At 43.5% G+C, this 21,465-nt stretch overlaps 1 protein-coding gene and 1 long non-coding RNA gene across 2 annotated transcripts in view; one reads left to right on the top strand and one right to left on the bottom strand.

Moving 5' to 3' along the window:
- The window catches only part of ME1 (malic enzyme 1), a 1,430,669-nt gene that overhangs the window by 876,091 nt on the left and 533,113 nt on the right, over positions 1 to 21,465 (bottom strand). Inside the window, exon 5 of the mRNA XM_085611027.1 lies at positions 4,857 to 5,018. Within this exon, the coding sequence (XP_085467153.1) occupies positions 4,857 to 5,018 (162 nt within the window). The remainder of the gene's footprint in view (positions 1 to 4,856; positions 5,019 to 21,465) is intronic.
- LOC146817428 (uncharacterized) overlaps positions 1 to 21,465 on the top strand; it is a 195,579-nt gene that overhangs the window by 63,603 nt on the left and 110,511 nt on the right. Inside the window, exon 2 of the long non-coding RNA XR_014963006.1 lies at positions 10,923 to 10,979. This is a non-coding gene — a long non-coding RNA (uncharacterized LOC146817428). The remainder of the gene's footprint in view (positions 1 to 10,922; positions 10,980 to 21,465) is intronic.

Genomic DNA, 21,465 nt, shown 5'->3' on the forward strand with positions numbered 1-21,465 from the left:
TGTAATTAAGCCCTGGCAAAGCCAACAGCTGTGGCGTTGGCAAATTTGCATTTTTTAATTAATTTATTTAAAAACATAATTGACATTAATTAAAAGTGTAAACGTTTTTAAAAAACCTAAAAACACTTCCATTTATAGTTGTCATGAAAATGATTGCAAAAAAGTAAGTAAAACATATTACAAAATAAAAGAAATTAAATTAAGGCAGAAGTGAAGCAGAGATTAGCCTACCAACCCTGGCAGTGAATTCGATTACTTTCTGAGAGGAGGTGTGTATGTGAAAGAGACAAAATTGCATCACTAACAATAGAAAGAGTCAATGGCTGAAGTGGGCTGACCTTTTAGGCTGTAGCGAGAGGAAGAAAAATGGGAATCACACTCAGATGGATCAATGGATGAAGAGGGCTGATCGAAGTGACTGAACGCTCCTCTCTCTCTCTCTCTCTCTCTCTCTCTTTCTCTTTCTCTGCATATATATATATATATTATGAATATGAGGGTAGTTTTTTTATATGAGGATGGCGAAAGAGCTAAAACTATCTCTAGGCTAGACCTACAATTAGAAGAATATAGGCTTCATGTTGACTTGAAGATATTGATACAAAAAGTCAGGAAGTAAAACTGTCTAGAGAAGGTTGTTACTACTGCGGTCTTCCTCCAGATTAAGGAGATCACGCCAGTCCACATCCAAGTGTGGATAAAGAGCTGAGTCTGTTCTTGATTTTTCTTTTTTGGATGAGTGTTTTTCTAATACTAATAATAATATTAGGCATGGCATAGGAGCCACAATATTTCCATCAATATCTGACCCTATAATACAAACAATCATAAGATTTAGATTTACATACACAGTAATGGATACAAGGTCCATTATCCTGAATTGGCCTCGGGAAGGCCAACAGTGAAGTAGTAAAGGGTTAAAACAAATTAGGATATAGACCAATATTCCAGGAAGCCCAAAGAGGTTTAGGCTCATAGTACAAGCTTCAGATCAATGGCCAAAGCATGTGGGAGTGAATGTCGGGGTTAGTCAATACATGTGAGCCTGAAGCCCCAGTGAGGAGTTGGATGTAGACTTGTGATGTAATATAATACAATGCAGGTAAAACAACTTTAAGAGGTCATATATTGGAACGACTGCAATACTTCGAGTACATTGGCTATCCAAACATGAATGCCATATGAGATTAAATATCATCAACTGGTCGTTGACCATATAAACAACTTTTTCATAAGCATCAGCTTCCATCCAAGTCAGCCACTCCTCTAATGTTGACTGAGACATCAGCCAGTGTTGCAAGATAAATATATTGGCCGACAGTACCCATCTGAGCACGTGGACAGAGAGACCATTCAGATTTGACAGGTCATGTAATATGGCTAGCTGAGCCGAGGCAGGTATGAGTTTAAGGGTGTGAGCTACATCCACACTCCAGAGCAGAACTTTTGGACTTTGGTGTAATACCAGAGTATTTGTGTTAAGTCACAATGCACACACCTCCCACAGTTAAAATGGAGAAGTGACCCTGCTCGCTGGAGTATCACAGATGACCAGTACCAATTATGTTAAACTTTAAAGTATGAAAACTTAAGTTTGACTTTGCTAAGGAAATGATCAAGTGTAGTAGTGAGTTAACAATCGAGAGCAGCAAGCATGGCAGGCCAATATTCTGTAGTGTAGTTTTGGACCAGCAACCTTTCCCAGAACTGGACTGTTCAGTTGACTTGGAGCACATTTAACAGGTCATAGAGACCTTAGATCACACCCCTAAAGGATCTTTACATTTGAAGATAGTGCCAGATTGGTGAAAGGCGCAGGGATACAGGGCCAAGTCTCAAACATACCTTTAGGAAATGGGATAGCTACTGATATTGCCAATCACAGGCCCCATCTTGACTAAACTTCCTAAAATTGACTGAAAGATCTTAAGCCTGGCCTCCAAGAAAAGCTGGTAAAGTTGCAAAATAACCTTCTGGCTCCATTTACGCCACTATATTAGAGAGTTCATACGCTTATGTCGGCATTGAGTCATATCAAGACGCTGACATTAGCGTCATATTCGTAGTGTTGGGTGACCCCCCCACAACCACTTGTGCATAATGATTCCACTGAATAAACAGGGTTGGAAGAAGGCTTGGTGAGTTTTGTGTGTATATAATATGTCCAAAGTATGAGTGTCCTTTTTCACATCTTTTCTGTAGTCACCCAGGCATTAAGTAGTTTGGAAAGGAAATGTGTCAGTTGTGAGAGATGATTGGCCAACTAGTACTGCACAATTGAGGGAGGCACAATCCACTCAAAGTGGCTTTTGCATGCATTGCTGGACCTCTGATGTTGATTTTGAGTAATGGTGAAGAGCGACATAAAGTATTAAGTAAGGATAGACCTGTGAAACTGATCTGCTTCGATGCTGGATCATGGAAGACATGGAATTCTCTGATAAATGGCACAGAGGTTGAATGTAGAATAGAAATATATTTAGTTTATTCTCAGCTCAGCAATAAGGTTCCATCCATCAACCAGCATAGCAGGGTGTAATTAACCAATAGAATGTTCCCAATTCTCAAGTGCAAACATTTCAAAGGAAATTATCAGGGAAGTTCCATCTTATACAAGTATCACATTTAATACCACACAAACACATACTGCATTTGCAGAGTAAAATGTAGACAAGGCTGCTGAGATGTTTGTTTAACCCACTGTCCATGAGAGGTCTATATCCAGGCAGTACACAAACATTGATATCCTACAATGCGAATAACACACATCCCAGGTACATTTCTAAAAAAGTGGGTGAGCTGCTTTGAGGAGTCAGGGAACAAACAGACTTCAACAACATTAACTCAGTTACCCTAGTGTTGCTCTTCTCTATTTCCCTACAAAGCCAACGAGACATATCATCTGTTTTTGTTCTTGTGTATCTAATGGTTGGGGTCACTTGCTGTGACAAATAAGCATTTTTGCTTGTACTTTCCAAAGGGACTGCCTTTCTTTACACCAGATCAAAACACTGAGATGTGGAATTTAACTTGGCCTTTCTAAAATCCTGATTTCTATCATCATTCTGATGTATTTTGGCTTACAATCCTGTTGCATGATTTACTTTTGGCTATGTTTTAGCTGTAGAACAGATGGTCTCACACTTTCCTTTAGAGTGTGCTGATATAGAAATAAATATTTGGTGGATTCATTGACTGTGGGATGCCCAATTTTGGTGACTGAAAAGCAGGTCCAAACTGCTCACCCCTCAACCACCAGTGGCCTGAAGCTCACTTCCAGGATGCCCCTTAATATTAATGTGATATCACCAGTGACATCACACACAAATCAGATAAGCCTTGGAGGTGTCCCCTAGCCCTTCCTAGGTCCATCCATGGATTTAGCTGGTGTGTAGGTCTAAGCGCAGCTATAACTACCCCTAGTTCCTCCCTAGCCCAGCTTACCAGCTCAATCCACTTGTTTCATTGGTGGGAGAGAGGGCAGGAACACCAGCCCAGATCCTTCACCATTCACCACACCTCATCAATAGAAGAACTGAACCTGGATGTGGAGATTGGAAGCGGTTGGACTAAGGTTATTCCTAATCTCTTCCCTTCCATTCCTTACTTCCTCAATCAATTTCACACTGCTCTTTCATTCATTATGCTTCTCTTCATTGTGCAATGAAGGAGCTGTGTGTCTGTGCCCCAGCAAAGAGCCAAATACTGTTTGGAATGTTTTCGCTGAAGAAGTAAGTCAAACTGTGTCTTCCTCCTTAATGAGGCAGAAAAAAGGCAGATGCGTTTTAAAAATGTTCCTGGGCTATAAGAAATCCTGCCAGCATCTGACTCCTTGCTATAGTACAGACATGCATGTCTATGCTCCAGCAAGGAGCCAAATGCTGTTTGGATTTTTCCTAGTCAAAAGAAAAATCCAAGCAGTATCTGGCTCCTAGTAGGGGCACAGTAGCATGCCTGAAAAAGCTTTACAAAACCAAGCATCCAGGTAAAGGAAACAATGCACTTTCTGCACTCTGTTAAAGTGTCCTTCTCTTGTTCACGAAATGAAGTTCGAAAACACTTTAAAATAAATCCTTACTATCCAATTGATTTTCTTTAATGAAACTTGCATGTTCTGTGAAATATGCTTTAGATCTAAAATGTTTCCTTCAGAAATGTTTGATTTAACATAGTAACAGTAGCAGCTGCTACCAACCACGGGTGATGAGACAGAGCGAGGGGGAATGAAGGCCGGGGGAATAATAAAAAAAAGTACCTCTTTATCACTGACCGCTGGCTGCCGACTCTTCTTTCTCCATCCTTTTCTCGGCAGGAAACACAAAGCCTCCCAGAATCCCCGGACCAATCATAAAGCTGCCTTAGCAGCGTTGTGATTGATGCGAGTGCCGTGGTTCGGCGCTCAGACAGGGCCTGGCAGGCTGTGCATGTTCTCCACCCAGTCTGTAATGCAGCCTGCATCATGCAGAGTGCGCATGACACTTTTGCTGGCCCGAGACGGCCGGCCAAAGCGTCATGCGCACTTTAGGTGCTGCCACCACACCTCCCCTTTGACGCGGGAGCCCAGCCCCACCCACCTTACGTCAGCTGCAAGCTGAATACAAAAAAACTAAATGATAATAAGAAAGGTTATTATCATTTTATTTTTTGTATTCAGCTTGCAGCTGAAGCAGTGGGGCGGCACTCCTCCGTCTTAGCAGAGGAGCCGCCACTGCATAGTAAATAGATTCTATCAAATAGGAAGTATAGATTTGTGTTGAACACAAAACACAAATTCAGAAAAGATTTAATACATTTAGCTGTAACTCGCAGCATAATATACTTTGATTGTTTTTTATCTACCAATGGAAGGCATTTACCTCATTATCTGTCCCCACATCCAATATGACAGGCAGACACTCCTGGGGATTGACCCCTCCACATGCAGTATATAGTGCTAGTTTACCAACAGGGATGCCCATTCCATAACAGCCGAGGTCGCCAAGTCCTAGAATGCGTTCTCCATCTGTCACCACCACAGCCTTTGGAGAAAAAAGAAAGAATATGTAATTGCGTTATAGAGTGCGAACTACAGAATAAAAAATTAAATTGAATAAAGAGGCATTAAATTCAAGGTATTCTAGTCCTACAGATCTAAAAAACGTTACATGTGGCGTGGTATGAATTGAGAAGCCTATTAGAACCTTTAGGAAAATACTCCCAAGACATTTGCAGACATTCATTCATAAGGTGTGATAGAAAGCATCCTGCCATCTTTAAGCTCTCTTTAACACTGTGAACAAACATAAGTCGCCAACAATATCCTCTCTTTAAAAAACATCTACCAGAAATAAATAACCTTTGTATCGTCCTGCATCGTGGGAAGAATTATAAAGAGTTTCTCCTGCCCAACTCATCTATCGATTTAAGTCTGAATCATTTTACCATCATATTTTGTACAGCGGCCCGGTGTTTTCATCTACGTTTCAGCTACACAAAAATAATGTCAATATAAATAGTTGTACGTGAGCACCTGTTTTTGTATATGACGCTGTATCAGGAAACCGAGTACTTGCTGGAACTAATTTCCTAGGATGTAGGTTATCAAAAGTACTTTCAAATCAAACATATCCTATAAGTTAGGAATGTCTTCTGTGGGTGTTGAATACAATGTATTTTACTATATGTCACAGCCTCTGGGAACTGCTACCAAACGATCCCCATCAGTGGCCAGTATGCTAATTAAGGTAGGTTAAGATTTTATCCACATTAATCCTCCAGATCCTAAAATGGAAAAGATCGCGTCAAACAAGTAGTAATGCATTTTTTTTCTTAATTGCTGTATTACTATTTTAATATGAAACACAGATAGAAGAGGTCATGCAGTTGTTCCCTCTATCCAAAAATCCAATAGAAGTAAATACCATCACCAGAAAACCTGACACGGTTAAAAGACGTACAAACATCAGGGGCTTCCCGGACATTTGAAGCTACTCGCAGACTAATGCTGCCTTTAAATATCTTGCATGAGATTGGGTGTGGTGGCATGGCTTGTTGGAGATTCAAAGGTTCATGAACGATTGGGTGTGCTGTATGTGAGCATCAATTATAATTAGCTCAGGCACTCCCTGTTTCATTTGTGGGATTGAGTCGGCTGCAAGAGAAGAGCATTTCTTGGATGACACCTGGGGGTTTATTTACTAGAGGCCAACACCGCCGGAGCGTCACTTTTCTTTATGCTCCGTTGGCGCAGGCCTCTGAATCATATCTATAAGGCAACGCAAAGCCACCCTGCGCGGCTTTGCATGGCCCCATAGATATGGAGTAAGGCAAGGCAGCGCAATGTGCTGCGTTACTTTACTCTGCGTCAAGGAGGCATTCCCTGGCTGTTGCGGTGGGTGTTCCCACACAGCACCCATAGATTTTGACGCTGCCCCAGATTTACAAAATCACATAAACCTGGGGCAGTGCCAAAACTCAGATCAGACGTAATAAAGATGAACGTTTAAATTTTTCCTTGTGTTTTCCTTTTTCTGTGTGTGCACCCACAGAACAAGGAACACGCCTCCATGGATTGTTTTAGTGCAGGAAGCTGGCTGAAAGGAGAGGAATGCACTGCATCTCGTAAAAATGGTGCATTCCTTCGCTTTCAAATTGGCATAGGGCAGTGCAGCAAAAAGACTTGTGTCCTTGCCTTATGTCAATTTTTTGTAAATATGCCTCTTGGGTTATAGTCTTGAGATGCATATTTTATTTTTTGACTCTGACAAAAATGGTCTGATAATACTCTGATTGTATCCTCTTCTAGCTTTGCTGATGACCTGTACAATTTTAGAAATCTCATTATATTTTTGGTAAAGATACAATTAAAAGCAAATAATGTGCTCTAAGGTTGGACACAGAGTAAACTACTGTTAGGATCAGCTGGAGGAGCATCGCCCCACTGATCTCAAAGCAGGAAAAATAAAATGATTATACAAATGTTTTCATTTTTTTCGTAGGTTCGGGCTGGGTTAGGGCGGGGTGAGGCTGGTCACACAGAGGGAGGAGTGCATGGCTGGACTGGGAAGAGAAACCAGCCCTGGCAATTCCACTCGACCGGCCCTGGAGGGGGAGGGGGGTTGTGGCACTGAGAAGCTCTAGTTGCGAGCACCGCTGCCCTGTTTATTTTGTCACAGGGGGCTGATATTGCAGCACTGCTGCAGAACTGGCCCCCAGTAACATAACCGTCCCCCACAGCCGCAAAACCGGCCCCCACCTCTCTGGCCCACTAGGGAAGCGCCCGGTGCCTGCTACGGCCAGTTCGGCCCTGGAGGGATGGTTTGCACACTCCAAGTGCCCAAGAAGGGGGTCCTGGGGTCAGGGTAGGCATTGGGGTGTGGGTTAAATTTTTCGGGCTCAGGACAGGGCAGGGGAAAGGGACAGTTTACTGGGCATGGGTTTGATCTTTAGCAACATGTCCCGTTACCCATCATGTCTTTACCACGAAATTGTGTGGTAAAAGCATGTGTAGTAAAGGCATGTGTGGTAAAGACCCGGTCGTTGTATAGACCTCTTTGTACAGGCATGTGTTGTTCAGGCATGCGTTGTACTATCATACAACCCATTATATCACATGAAGTACAGTCCTGGGGGCAGATTTACAAGCCCCCTGCGCCACCAGTACATCACTTTTTGTGACGTACTGGTAGCGCAGGAGGCTCCTCCATATTTACAAGGACAGGAAAAGCCACCGTGCGTGACTTTTCCTCTCGTTGTAAATACGACCCCTTCACACGCAGCGCTTTGCGTTGCAGGGGCGTTCCATGGGATTTGCTGTGGGTGATCCCACGCAACACCTATGGAACAAGACAAATCTTCAGATTTACTAGAAATCGCAAATCTGGAGATGCGTCTGAATTCTGCCCCACCCCAGAGGTGGCATAGCGAGACGCAACGAGGAGAAACGTTTTCATTTCTCATTGTTTTTTCCTCTTTCAATGCGTGCTGCATTCTCCAGCACGCATTGACAGAGGAAAATGCCTGTAGTGATTGTTTTTGGGCAGGAAGGTGTCCCTTCCTGCACAAAAACATTCTCCCCACGACGCACGCATCCTTGCACCATGGTGCAAGGGTGCCTGCGCCAGCGCATGGCTGCAGTTTGTGCGCCAGCACAGGGGGAAGCACAAGATGCGACATTTCTTGTAAATATGCCGCATCCCTGTGGTTAGGAAGTGTCGCAGCGTGGCGCAGCCAAAGGGCTTGCGGTGCCACGCTGCGGTACTTCCTTGTAGATCTGCCCCCTGGTGTGAAGAGTAAAAGAAGCAAGAGCGAGACATGCAAGCATAGAATACTACACTGATTGGCAAGAAGAGCTTAACTCAGCATGCTCTCATGTTCTGTAGACATGTTAGCATTGAGCATTGTGCATGACAGGCTCTGGAATTTTGATTAATTCATATGCAGTTTGGAAGCATTAGAGACACACGTTTGAATAAGGGTGTAATTTTTCCTAAACCATAGAGGCGTAAGGAGTGACCTAACACTATCTTTGAACCCATGATGGCATGTCAAGATGTGACATCACATACAGGTTCACCTTAAAGCCATGTTTTCATAAATAAATATAAACTTCCTTAGACATTTTCTTAAATGCGGCTTTAGGGGTTATAACAATCCAGAGCTTATATTGCCCCTATTATCTCTCAGCATGGAGGGATGCACACTATAAGCCTTTAGATCTGAAAAGCATGCAACCCTAGAGATAATACCTTGTTTTGCACATGAGGCCCTCAGTAGCTTTCTGCTGTGTTTCCTACCCAAGCTGCTTCATTACTCCCCCCTCTTGAATCATGCACCTGGCGTAGCCACAGACATCCTTGACTGTGGTGGGGCAGCTGTTTCTAGAGGAGGGTAGGTGGACTCCACCATTCCTCAGACCTCAGATTCTCAGGAGGGTCACTGTCTCCTAGGTCAATAACAGCAGACGTTTGTAGTCTTAGGGCATTGGCAACTTCAACGTCATTGGTTCAAGGTGTCAATGTTAATCCCTAGTGGCGACATCCATGTTCAGGGTCTCTCTGTGTCTCTCCACGTCCCCCTGCCCAAAATTCAAAAGTCCTTGCTATATTTTTATGTTTTACAAGTCTGACTTCCATTTTTCCTTTATTTCTTTCTCTCTGTCGCTGTCTTTCTTGTTTCAATCAATCAATCAAAATAAGCTTTATTTGGTTTTTGAAGAAAATCATAAAAGCACAAAACATAAAAACAAGACAATTGCTAAATCCTACCATAAAAGTATGCTGAATGCAAACAGTATATCATTCATAACGACTTCATAAAAAACAAATACAGCAATCATGACTTTCCTAAAATACTATCAAAATGTACAGTAAAAATCTATAAAAAAAGATACCCTAGATAAAAAGTACATTCACTACTAGACATTCAGATTAATTAATAACAACTGTTTATCAATCTCATAGCAACTTTCAAAAAGCTAACTGCATTAAAAAGGATATCTCCCAAGAGCAGCTGTAGATACATAAGAGCAGGTGGTATTTAAGAAAAGTGCACCTGTTTTAATATCAGAATGATATAATCCTTCCTTGGGACTACATAGAAGTTGCAAAACGTAAAATTGCTTTGATGTTAAACTATCATTTGACAGCCAGATTGCCAGCCTTGCCGGATATTTTTGGCATCCTCAAAACAATGAATAAGACCATGGGTTTGCTCACTGAATCTACCAGGAAAACTGTAGTCCAGGCACTGGTCATGTCCTGGCTGGACTATTACAATATGTTATATATTTTTGTCACACAAGGTAGGCTGAAAAGACTTCAGAGGGTGCAGAACGCACGTCTATTGCTGAACCTCAAAAGTCGCTCCTCTACGGGTTCCAGCTCTAGCTAAATTATACTAGCTTCTGATAAGCAAGAGAGTGTCCTTTAAAGCCAAGTCTTTCTGTCATTAAATTCTGAATGGTAAAGGACCTCACTACCTATTATCTCTGGTGAAACCTCACCTGCCCAGCAGAAGTGTTAGGTCTCAGGAGCTGCGCACACGAGGTTCCCATCATGAAAATAGCATGTCTGGGAGGATGTTCATTTACCTTTTTAGCTTCCAAAATGTGGAATACCATGCCCCTGAATCAGCGTCAAGAACGCTCTGAATCTGTTATTTGGAAGAAATGTAAGATGTTTTTGTAGGCAAATGTAGGGCTTTCAGACAACATATCTAGGGCCTCGTAGGCTTCGCACGATAGAATGGACTCCTCGTGTGGGGACGCACCAAATGGAGTAACCAAGCACTCAATAAATCATCTATTATTAAAATACAAGGTGTTTTACGGAGACATATTGTCACAGCTGCAGGTTAGATGTGCATAGCCCCTAATCATGACCAGGGTAAAAGCTAGCAGAAAGTGCAGTAAGTCCAACCTAAATCTGGTAAGCAAAAAACGTTGCACATACTTTTTACAAATAAAAGGTAAGGCTCTATGGTTGGAATGGTTTTCAACATAATATGACTATGGACACCATGCTTCAGTAGGGTAACCTCTTCTCTGACAATAGACTTCTGCCGAATAAAATGTTCATTCACCCTCATACGGTCAGCCTTAACTATTCCCTCTGGAATGCTAAATAATTCACCCCTACCTAGGCTCTGAAGGGTGTCCTTGAAGTACTTAAGCCCAGGGATATGATATGAACGGTGGAGGGACATACAATCCTTTAAAAACTCCTTCTTTAATCCAGGGCTCAAATAAATGTCTAGCCAGAGAGAAAGGGGACGAAAAGCAGTGACATTAGTTATATAGCCAACATTTTGTGTGTACTGAAAATGTAGGATCACATCGGTTATATAGCCAGCACCCAATTCTTTGTGTAGTGAAAATGTAGGGTCTTCTTTGTTTGATCTTCCTACTATCCCTCTTTGAATCCAATTCCTCTGTTTGTTTCTAGACTGCCTTGGACTTCACTGCAGATGGAAAGTGACATGACGTGGATTACCAACAGCAGGTAAGTCGTCCCTGTCGGATCGCCATCCCACCACCAGCCAACAGAGGCAATGCAATCAACATAATTTTCATGGATAAATTTAAATAAATCACATCTAGTATCACAAATCCATCATTGCAACCTACAATATCACCTATACCCAGGTGCCACACAACTAACTGATCACCCATCAAAACTGTCTCCTACACAGACTTCTCCAACATTCTGAACCCACTCAAAACCACCTCCTACAGAAGTGATGTGCTTCCCTTCCTCCATAATGAAGTCTCTTCAAGAAGAAGCCCTTACACTCCTTCCCAACATTGTTATTGTCTCACTAACCCAGAACACCTTCCCAGGCAGCTTCAAGACCAGCCAGATTCTTTCTTGCTGAAAAAGCCTTCACTAGATCCATCTGACCATGCCAACTTCATTCCTTTTATCCACCTCCCATTTGTTGAAAAATCACAGAGAAGGCAGTCACCACATTTGCAAGAATAGCCTGCTTAAAGACTATCAACCTGGATTCATACAATGCTGCAGTATTGAAACAGTCACTCTACAAGATGCCCTCTTTCTCAATGACAAAAGCAAATCGACCTCGCCACAGCTTCAATACTGCTAACCATCCAGCAATGACCAAAACCCTGAAAACTCACATTGGCTTTACTGGCACAATCCTGCAATGGTTCACGTCCTACCTCACACATGGACAGCAAATTGTTCAGATAGGAACTACCTGATCCCAGATTCTCCCAGACACCTATAGAGTTCACCATTTTTAACCTTGAAATAGAACCCTTGGAAGCCACCCTTGCACCCAACAACATCAAGATCCACCAGTATACTGACAAAACCCAACTATACCCCCTAATCTCTTCAACCAAATCCCTCAGATTCACCCTTGACTCCAAGCTCTCACGCAAAGAACGCATTGGCAGGAATACCAAAACTGACTTGTTCCAACTTTTGCTCTTGAAACCAGTTCTCTCAGGACAAGACTTCAGAATGACAGTTCAAGCCATTGTCCCCTTCGATCTAGACAGATACAATGCTGACCAACTGCATCCAAGGGACCATTATTGCTTCCATGAAAAGTATCATTCATGCAGCAGCAGGGCTCATCAAGTGGCTGAAGAGATCAAACCACATCACTCTCTCTCTAAATGATCTACACTGCTGGTCTTGCACGTCACTATCATCTTCAAGATCAGCTGCATCACCTAAAAGCCATTTACACCAAGACCACAGTCTGCCATGTTAACTAACTAACAATATCTTGTATTCAACAATAGACAAAGAGCCCCAACATCGCCAGATTAGAGATGAAACACTGCAGGGAGGAGAAAATAAGCCTCTTAGCCTATGGTCTTGCACCCTGCAGAGCACTCCATTGTTAGCCGGGTAGGTTTGTACTTCCAAACATATATAAATACAAACATAACATACATCGTTGTCAAAAATACCCTTCTATTAAAACAATGCAAAGATAAACTTCGAAATTGTAGTAGCTACGTTACTTAAACGACAAGGGAGGGAGAGAGGCTTACCACTGTACATCCTTGAAATAGAGTGTCTTTCTCTGTTCGTGAAGCAGAGTGCTTCCATGCTTTTGCTTAACCCCCACCCCCTACCTTAAATAATATGTTGAACTGGCTCTAAAATACACCCGTGCATTCAGGATCTTTCAAGGATATCGTTTTGCTTACTGCCGGTTTAGTTTCTAGTTTTTGGTTGCAAGAGCTTTGTCAGCCCAATTTGTCTTTTAATGTTCTGACCTTTCCTGATCCCCAGAAGCATATTTCAACCTTTCACTGACAGGTTAATGATGACGTCATGCGAGTGTTACATTATCTATATGCCTCCAGAGATTTTACCACTATGCCAGTGGTAAACTGCAGAGTCTTTTGTTTTCTGTGTGGCCAATGAAGCGAATTACATTTATCTGGGATTTTCTTAGGTCTCATCTTATGCTGTGAATAATGGCTTTAGTGTTTCCTGGACAAAGTATAACTCTGCCTTAAAGGACACACTTAGCCTCATATACCCAGTCCCCATCATGCAATATTTTCCCAGTCGGTGACTAATCTTCTGAGAAAATAGGACAGCCAACTAACAAGCCAGAGAAGTTGGGGTTCACCAAAACGATGGAAGGTCAAACACACAAAACATACACAGGGTCATAAACTAGAACTAGGGTTCACGTCTGGCATGGAGATTTTCAACTTGTGGTCTAGCTCCCTTATCACAATCCATAACCACCTTCCAATGGCAAGTATCAACCATGAATGCAGCCCTGTTCATGGAACTTCATTCCCTTGAATAAAGTGGTGCATTTTGAAGTTATGAAAGTTTTTTATCATAATTTCCAAATATCCAAACACTACCCCAGGCTTGCTATTATGAAATACAATATGTTCTGAGCTCTTGAGACCATTGCACCAATGTTCCTTATGATGCATAAGTTGCAATATATATATTTTAAAAGTTATTCAGTCTGAACCTGTCAATCATGAAAAGAAGTAGGCAGAATCTGGAATACCAGTGAAGGAAATAGAAGACCCACCAGACAAAACACACTGGAAAATTCTTGGGAGATGTGAGAAAGTATCCCTGTTTGTTTGAACTGAAGGTGATGGTTTTTAACTCGGCACATCGGGGCACAGCTGTCCAGTCCAAGTATATATGCTCGACCCCCCAAAAAATTAGGCTAACTCCTCATTGGAATAATTATCTTTCCAGTAAATCCATAGTGTATGGTTCCAGAAAGAAACACCAATGTCATGGATATTTAAATATCATCTGTAGACTGCAGCACATATTGTGCAATTCACTAGACCGGCAAGAAAGACTTGGCTTCAGGCCTACCTGTGTAAACACGATGCTGCATCTTTTGAAACAGCAGCATAAAACCTGTCAAAATAACCCTTTTTCCTGGGAGAAACCCTAATTTTAAATATTAAATCAGTCACTCTGATGTGGTCTTGTAGCCCACAAGACAGGTGCATAATATTGAAAAGCAAAACATGTACACATTTCATATTGGCATGTTTGTACTGTGACTAGGAGGCCTCCGGTTTTGATATTAATGAACAATTTATCAATTTTTAGTCTGGGGTGCATGCCCACCCAGATGAAGGATTTTATAGTTGAATCTATTAGTGTCAACTGTGGTTTAGGGATGAGTACTGGGAACATCCCAAAGGCACAGTTGAATTGGAGTGCTATAATCATCTTCACAGCTGGAGGGTTGAACATCGGTCAAAGTTAGTTCAGGTTTTTTTAGTAGGCAAAGTATATTGTCTCCACCATACAGACTAGGCCTTTTGGTATGGGCCTTTCATCTCTTTAGGCACCCATGTGAAATTATAGACTTCGTTGCAGGCTGTGATAGTACCCCAAGACATGAGCATTTCTTCACATTTGCGCAATTGACGTAATACCCTGAACACTGGGAAAAGGTGGCCAGTAAGCTCATATACGAAGGGTGTAGTTTCTTAGTTTGGTAATAGTCATGAGGACATAATCCGCGAAATGTAACTAAGTTGATGAAGATACCATGTATCCAGGGGGAAAGCTCTGAGTGCTGTGGTCAAAGACTCCAAAACCAGCAGGAACAGCAGCAGTGAAAGAGGGCAGCCTTGTTGCAGTCCATGTCTAATGGGAAACCACAGGAGAGATAGCTATTGCAATTAAGTTGTGCCTAAATGCAATCAGATGTATCTTTATGATGTTTTATATTAGATATAATAAAATTATTTAAAATAGTTAAAAATATAAATTAATGTTAAAAAATATATAAATAATAAATATTTATATCGTTTTTCGTTCATTTATATTTATTTTTATAATTCCCTATTTCAAATAATTTTATTCAATTTAACATTATTTGCTATGAGTATTATTTCAAGTCCAAGCCTCCGTTAGTTTCTGTGGGAGGGTGTTGCAGTACCAGTGGTTGGTCTTGTGTGATACAGGGCTTACTACAAAAGTGTAAGTTACTACAAAGGTGTAAGTTGCTAGAAAAGTGCAAATTGTGAATACCGAAAATTAGTAAATTCACTAAGAGTGTAAACTTACTCAAAAGAGCAGTTTGTGAATCAGGCCCAATGTGTGTAGGGAACCCTATCAAGCTAGTACAATTTCAATATTAATAACAAATATAAGTACTACCAAGGTCGTCCAGGGGGCTCTTCAGAGATGCAAAAAGAGTTCAAGGGTGGGTTGCAAAGGTCTCTAATTCAGTAGTAGCCCTTTTTCTTAACAGGGAGCAGGATTTCTCCATGTCCTGGGATACAGCTTTCATCACTCTACTGAGGCCCACCCTATCTGATACCGAGAACGGGATATATTGCAAGAGTCCAATCCATTCTGGCAGCGATCTTGATAATAGGCCATTGGAGCCCTTAGATTTAGAGTCCTTGCAGTTTATTTCCATTGAGGTGAGGCCTTCAGCATCCAAATAGTCTGCTAGAGTGTCCGCATTATGGGATTCTGACATTTGACCCTTGTGAGAAAGTGGGCTGTTGTTTGACTGGGATGTCAATCAATCAATCAGAGATTTGTAAAGCGCGCTACTCACCCGTGAGGGTCTCAACGTGCTAAGGGGGGGGTGCAGCTCCAAATAATCAGTCGAAGAGCCAGGTCTTAAGGCTCCTCCTGAAGGTGTGCAGAGTGGGGGAGCGCCTGATGTTGACTGGGAGTTCGTTCCAGGTCTTTGCTGTGATGTAGGAGAAGGCTCCTCCGCCTGCTGTGGTTCGGTGTATAAGTGGGGTCTCTGCCAGAGCGAGGTCGGCGGAGTGGAGGTTCCTTCTGGGTACGTGGAAGGAGACTCGCTCATTGAGGTATTTGGGTCCGATGTTGTGGAGGGATTTCTAGGTGAGGGTGGGTAGCTTGAAGGATACTCTCTTCTTGACGGGGAGCCAGTGAAGGTCTCGTAGGTGCTGGGTCATGTGCTCGTGTTGTGGGGTTCCGAGGATGAGTCTGGCTGAGGTGTTCTGGATGTTTTGGAGCTTGTGTAGCAGGGTTCTGTTGATTCCGGCATAGAGGGCGTTGCCATAGTCCAGTCTGCTGGGTATGAGTGCTTGGGTGACTGTCTTCCTGCATTCGGGGGGAGCCACTTGAAGGTCTTGAGGAGGATGTGGAGGGAGTTGAAGCAGGTGGAGGCGACGGCGTTGATCTGGTGGGTCATGGTGAGGGATGAGTCTAGGATGATGCCAAGGTTTCGGGTGTGGTCTGATGGCGTGGGTAGGTTTCCAAGGTGGTGGAGAAGGGTCCGAGGACGGAGACCTCTGTCTTCTCTGAGTTGAGCTTCAGGCAGCTGTTGTTCATCCAGGCTGCAACGTCCTCCATTCCTTCCTGGAAGCAGAGTCTGGTGTCTTCAAGATTCTTAGTGAGGGAGAGGATGAGCTGGGTTTCGTCGGTGTAGGATACTATGCTGAGACCATGTTGTCTGACAATGGTGGCGAGGGGGGCCATGTAGATATTGAAGAGCGTGGGGCTGAGTGAAGATCCTTGGGGTACTCCACAGTTGGTCTCTGTAGGCTCGAGAGGAAGGGTGGGAGTCTGATCCTTTGGGTTCTGCTGGAGAGAAAGGAGTGGATCCAGTCGAGGGCGGTTCCTTGTATACCGGCATCATGGAGTCTGACTGCGAGAGTGCGGTGTGAGACGGTGTCAAAGGCTGTGGAGAGGTCTAGTAGGATGAGGGCCGCAGTGTGGCCTTGGTCGAGTAGCATGCGGATGTCTTCGGTGGCGGCGAGGAAGGTGTGAGCCCTGGTCAAGCAAAAACTACATTCCCTTGCAGGGTGAACCACAAAAAGTCACTAAATTATCATGAGATTAAACCTGTGTAGCTATGCACAAAAACAGTCAGTACTAACTAGGAGGCAATGTGTAAAGTATTTATGCAGTACACAAACAGTAATAAATGTGAAAGCACAACACAAGAAAAATCCCACCCAATATAGACAAATAGAGCAAATTACATTAAATTATTTGATGCCAAAATGACAAAAAATTCAACCAGTAGAACCAGAGTTATGAATTTGTTATTTTTTTTTACAAACGATTGCCTAAAAGGACAAAGTGCCAACAGTGCACATCTAGTCGCACTAGACTGGGTCAAAGTAAGAAAATATGGCTGACTGCAATGAAGCACGGTTCGGATACAAGAAGTGGATTGGGCCCACTTACCTTTGACTTAGAAGATTTTGAAGAAACATTTTCTGAGAAGATAAAGTTTAGCAGGGCAAGGCTGCAGGCAACGTCCGAGGAAGGAGCATCATCGTTAGGGAGCCTTGGGGGAAAGCGACGGTGAAGATTTGTACATTCAGACTTAGGGCCCGATTATGACCATGGCGGTCTTTGAACAGCTGTTGCATTTTGGCTTTCCAACCACCCGGTACCCTGGCGGTCCGACCACCTCAGGATCACAAGCAGGGCAGGCGGACTGCCGCAAGATGGTCACCACCACTTATATGTCTAATACCACTGCCACAGTGTCAGCCGCAGCCTATAGAGGCGGTCCCGGCATTTCCATTGCTGGGCTGATCATGACCTGCCTTTCCACCAAAGGGTTGGGGGAAAGGCAGGTTTTGGCCTGCAAACATGTCTTTAGGGCGGATGCGTCCTTGAGACATGTTACTGGTGACAGCTGTGTTTACCCCCATGCAATCCACACTGTTGCACACACTAAGGCTCTTTCCTGGAGCCACAGCATGCCACCGCCATGACTGCACTGCTGCCATACCACCAGCCGCGAGGTAATGTCGTAGAGCGGCAGTTGGGATGCCGCCGGCTTGGGGGCGTGTTCCCAACTGCCACCACAATGGGCTGGCGGTGTATCTGCAAGAGTCCTAACCTAACCCTCAGTCTCTTTTTTAGAAGTCAAAACTATCCAGCAGGACGAGGCAGAAGGCTGTAGCCGAAGACAATTGCAGAAGCTCAGATACCCCTTTGGCAAAGGACCACTGAACAGGATTTGCTGATGCGGGAAAGAATGTAGCAGGGACAGCCGTAAAATCAGGACAAATGGCGATGGGTGTATAGACGAGCAGGTTGGTCCCAGTCTCTTCCTGATTCTCAGAGCAAATTTTAGCCCAAAGAGTCCTCAGCTTGGGATTTTGGCTATCTGGGCAGCTTTGGCACCACAACCAAGGGTTCGACTGGGGGTGGGGAGGCATTCAGACTGGGTCCAGCTGCGGGTTCAAGATGGTGGGGGACTTTTGTGTTTCTATGGCTCTAAACAGGAGGCCAGTAAAACTAGCCCTTGGAGTCACTCTGGTAGTCTTGAGTTCAGGTCTCTACAGCAGAGCTGGCTCCAAGGGTTCAAGGAAGGCTTCAGACAGCAAAGCAGTCCTTCCAGGTACAGCAAAGCAGTCTTGCAGAGTGCACAGCAGGTCACAGCAGCAGGAAGTCCTCTGAGAGTCCTTCCATAGGTCCAAAGAGTGAACTTAACACTGGGTCTGAGGGCCCTATTTTTATATCTGGTGCCTTCTTTGAAGTTTTAAGAAATTCTGCACGTTTATCTTTGAAGTGCTTGAAATTTCCTGACTCCCTTGCCCTGGCTCAAGGCTGTAAGCAGTGACAATGTAGAGGTAATAGGTCCTCTGTGTGAAGGCAGAGCATAGCCTATTCAGTCGCCGGTGGGGCTGTGCTCAGCTCCGACCCTCCCATCCTGCCAGCAGATGGCCCATTCATGCACACCTAATCCCTCTTTTGTGTAACTGTCTGGGAGGAGTTCACAAAGTTTGTCAGTTACACCCAGTCATGTGACCCACAACAGGCTGCAGGCACAAAAGGCTAAGGACAGGAACATGCCCCCTTTCTAGAAGAGGCACTTTTAAAATTATAATTAGAAATCTGACTTTACCATTAAAGAGGATTTTTCATTACAATTTCATAGATACCAAACATTAGCTGGCTTCCTGGTCCCAATCAAATGTTAGCCCGTTTTAAATGTAATAAGGCAACCCAATGTTATCTTATGAGACAGGTAGGCCTCACAGTAGTGAAAAATAAATGTAGGATTTTTTCACTGACAGGACATGTAAATCTTAAAAGCACAAGTCCAACCTTTTAATCACAATACAAAGTGTCCTATGGGCTACCTTGGGCCTACTTTAGGAGTGGCTTATATGAAAACAGGAAAGGGGGAGTGTAAGGCTTGGCAAAGGTGTTATATTGCCAAGCTGAATTGGCAGTTTAAAATTGCATTAAGGCTGCAATAGCAGGGCTGAGACGAGACATGTTTTCAGAAGCCACTTAAGTGGGTGGCACAGTGAGTGCTGTAGGTCCATTAGTAGCATTTAATCTACAAGACCTGTGTACATGGAATAGCACATTACGAGGGACTCATAAGTAAATTATATATGCCAGTTAGGTGTAAGCCAACTAAACCATGTTGAGGGGAGTGAGCACAATCACGTTAGCACTGGTTAGCAGTGGAAAAGTGCACAGTTTTCTAAGGCCAACAAAAGCAGATTCAGACACAAAGAGGAGGGTAAAGGCAAAATGTTTTGGGGTGAGGCTGTAGAGAGGGTTAGGTCCAACAGCCCTTATATGTAATGAGCATGACAGCGGGTCTAATAGACCATATTTGATATATTGTTGGCATAGGCATGAGTGCAGCTCCAGAAATTTATTTTCTTTAATTTTTGTGTCATACGAAAAGTCTACTGTAATGTGGATCTGTTGGTCCTTTAGAAGAAAGGGGTCCGCATGTTTTTTCACCGCCTGCAAAATCACTCCAACCCAGACATTTTCAATAGGGCAGGCTATAATCGCACAGGGCGATACATTTGCAAGGGTTTGGTATGAGCGTAAGCTGTGTGCTTACAGGATTTCTAGGGAGTTTGCAAAATGAATGGCTAGCAGTGTTGGTAATGTATTCTGTAAAAAGTTCAACATGTCTTCACATTAAACCCCCTCTTGTATGCCATGAAGGCCTAGGTTGTTCCTATGAAAGCAATGCCTAAGGTCTGTGACCATATGTTTAACGGCCCATATCTTAGAGACCCAGTCAGGTTTGGTGGTGTACCTGTCTATCTAGGCCTTCCAATCACCTATATGATTCATTACGTCATTTGTGTGCAGCTGTAAAAACAGAGTTTAAGGACTTTATGTCAGTATAGTGTTCAGACATTGTAGCCTCAAAAATAGACATTTTGGGGCCCAGGCCTGTGATTTCTTTTAGTATTGTATCCAGAGCCATGTCTGCAGGAGGTCTGTGTTTGGAGGATGATCCCAGTTTAATTCCCGTGAGGGCTTTACAGAATGAATGCTGGCACAAGACTCTTCAGGACAACATAGGACAACCTGGGACTTACTGCACATTTTGTTATTTGCCAGCCTCCTAAAATTAGCATGGTGCATTCTATACAATTTTAAGTAAAGTACCCAGGCCAGGGCTGGGCGCATCAATGGCTGAGCAGAATCCCTCTTCCGTTAGTATAAAGGGGAGGCTAAATGTGGTGCTGAGGAACAAAAAGGCAATTCTGATGGGTCAGGACCACTGAGAGTTGCCCCTAAAATGTAAACCTCAAGGACCATGGACCGTATTACACTTGGTGCCCCGGGGTGCAATGGGCATTAGCACCCTCTTTACACACCCCTGGGGCACTTTGGTATTACAGAAGGGGCTGCAGATGCTTGTGTGGCCCCTTCTTTAATACTAAAAGCGCTGGTGCAAATTCAGCACCAGCGCTTCCACAAGAGGGCATTCCCTCATTTGCATTGGGGCGTGGGGGTGTGGGGGAATCACCTGTGCCGTATTACAGACAGAGGGGCAGAGGCAAAGAAGCTCTCAGGGGGAGCACTGAGAGTGCCACACCTAAAAGGTGGCGCACTCTCTGTGCACCCCCCTGAGAGCAGCTCTCTGAAGGGGGGAAAGGGGGTCATGTGGACCCCAGACATCCCCTTGCAGGTGAGTGCAGTCTCTCACTGTACCCGCCTGCAAGGACAGTAATGGTAGTCTTTCAGGTTGCCTGCACAGTCTCAAACTGATGCAATCTCTATCACCAAATGATACCATATACAATTCTCTACCTGATCCCTCATCCTGAACGGGACAGGTATATAATGTACTAAATGTTCTGTGGTACCTTGCTGGCAATTAAAGAGCACAGATACAGGCCATTTCAGCCCACCTAACAAACTCCTCTATACTAACCAGCCATGTATGTGAAGACTGGAGAGATCTGCCACACATTGCTGGTTCACGGAGGACTTTAACATAGCCAGCTTGCAGGTCCTAAATAGTTATGTGCGCTTAAAAAGAACATACTATTACTTGGCAAATCTTGTTAATTGATATCTCATAATTGCAATAATATCAAATATTATAAAAGAGGACTGTAATGCGGTCTATCATACAGATCTCTGATTCCCAGTCATTTTTTCTCTATACCTGTTACCTCCCCATGACCCATAAGATCCCAGAGTGGCTGACCTCCTTCCACAATAAGAATAGAATTTGGGAATGAGAACATAACGAAAATTTAACAACACA

This window comes from Triturus cristatus, chromosome 6, assembly GCF_964204655.1.
Source record: "Triturus cristatus chromosome 6, aTriCri1.1, whole genome shotgun sequence".
In the NCBI taxonomy this organism is placed as follows: domain Eukaryota; kingdom Metazoa; phylum Chordata; class Amphibia; order Caudata; family Salamandridae; genus Triturus; species Triturus cristatus.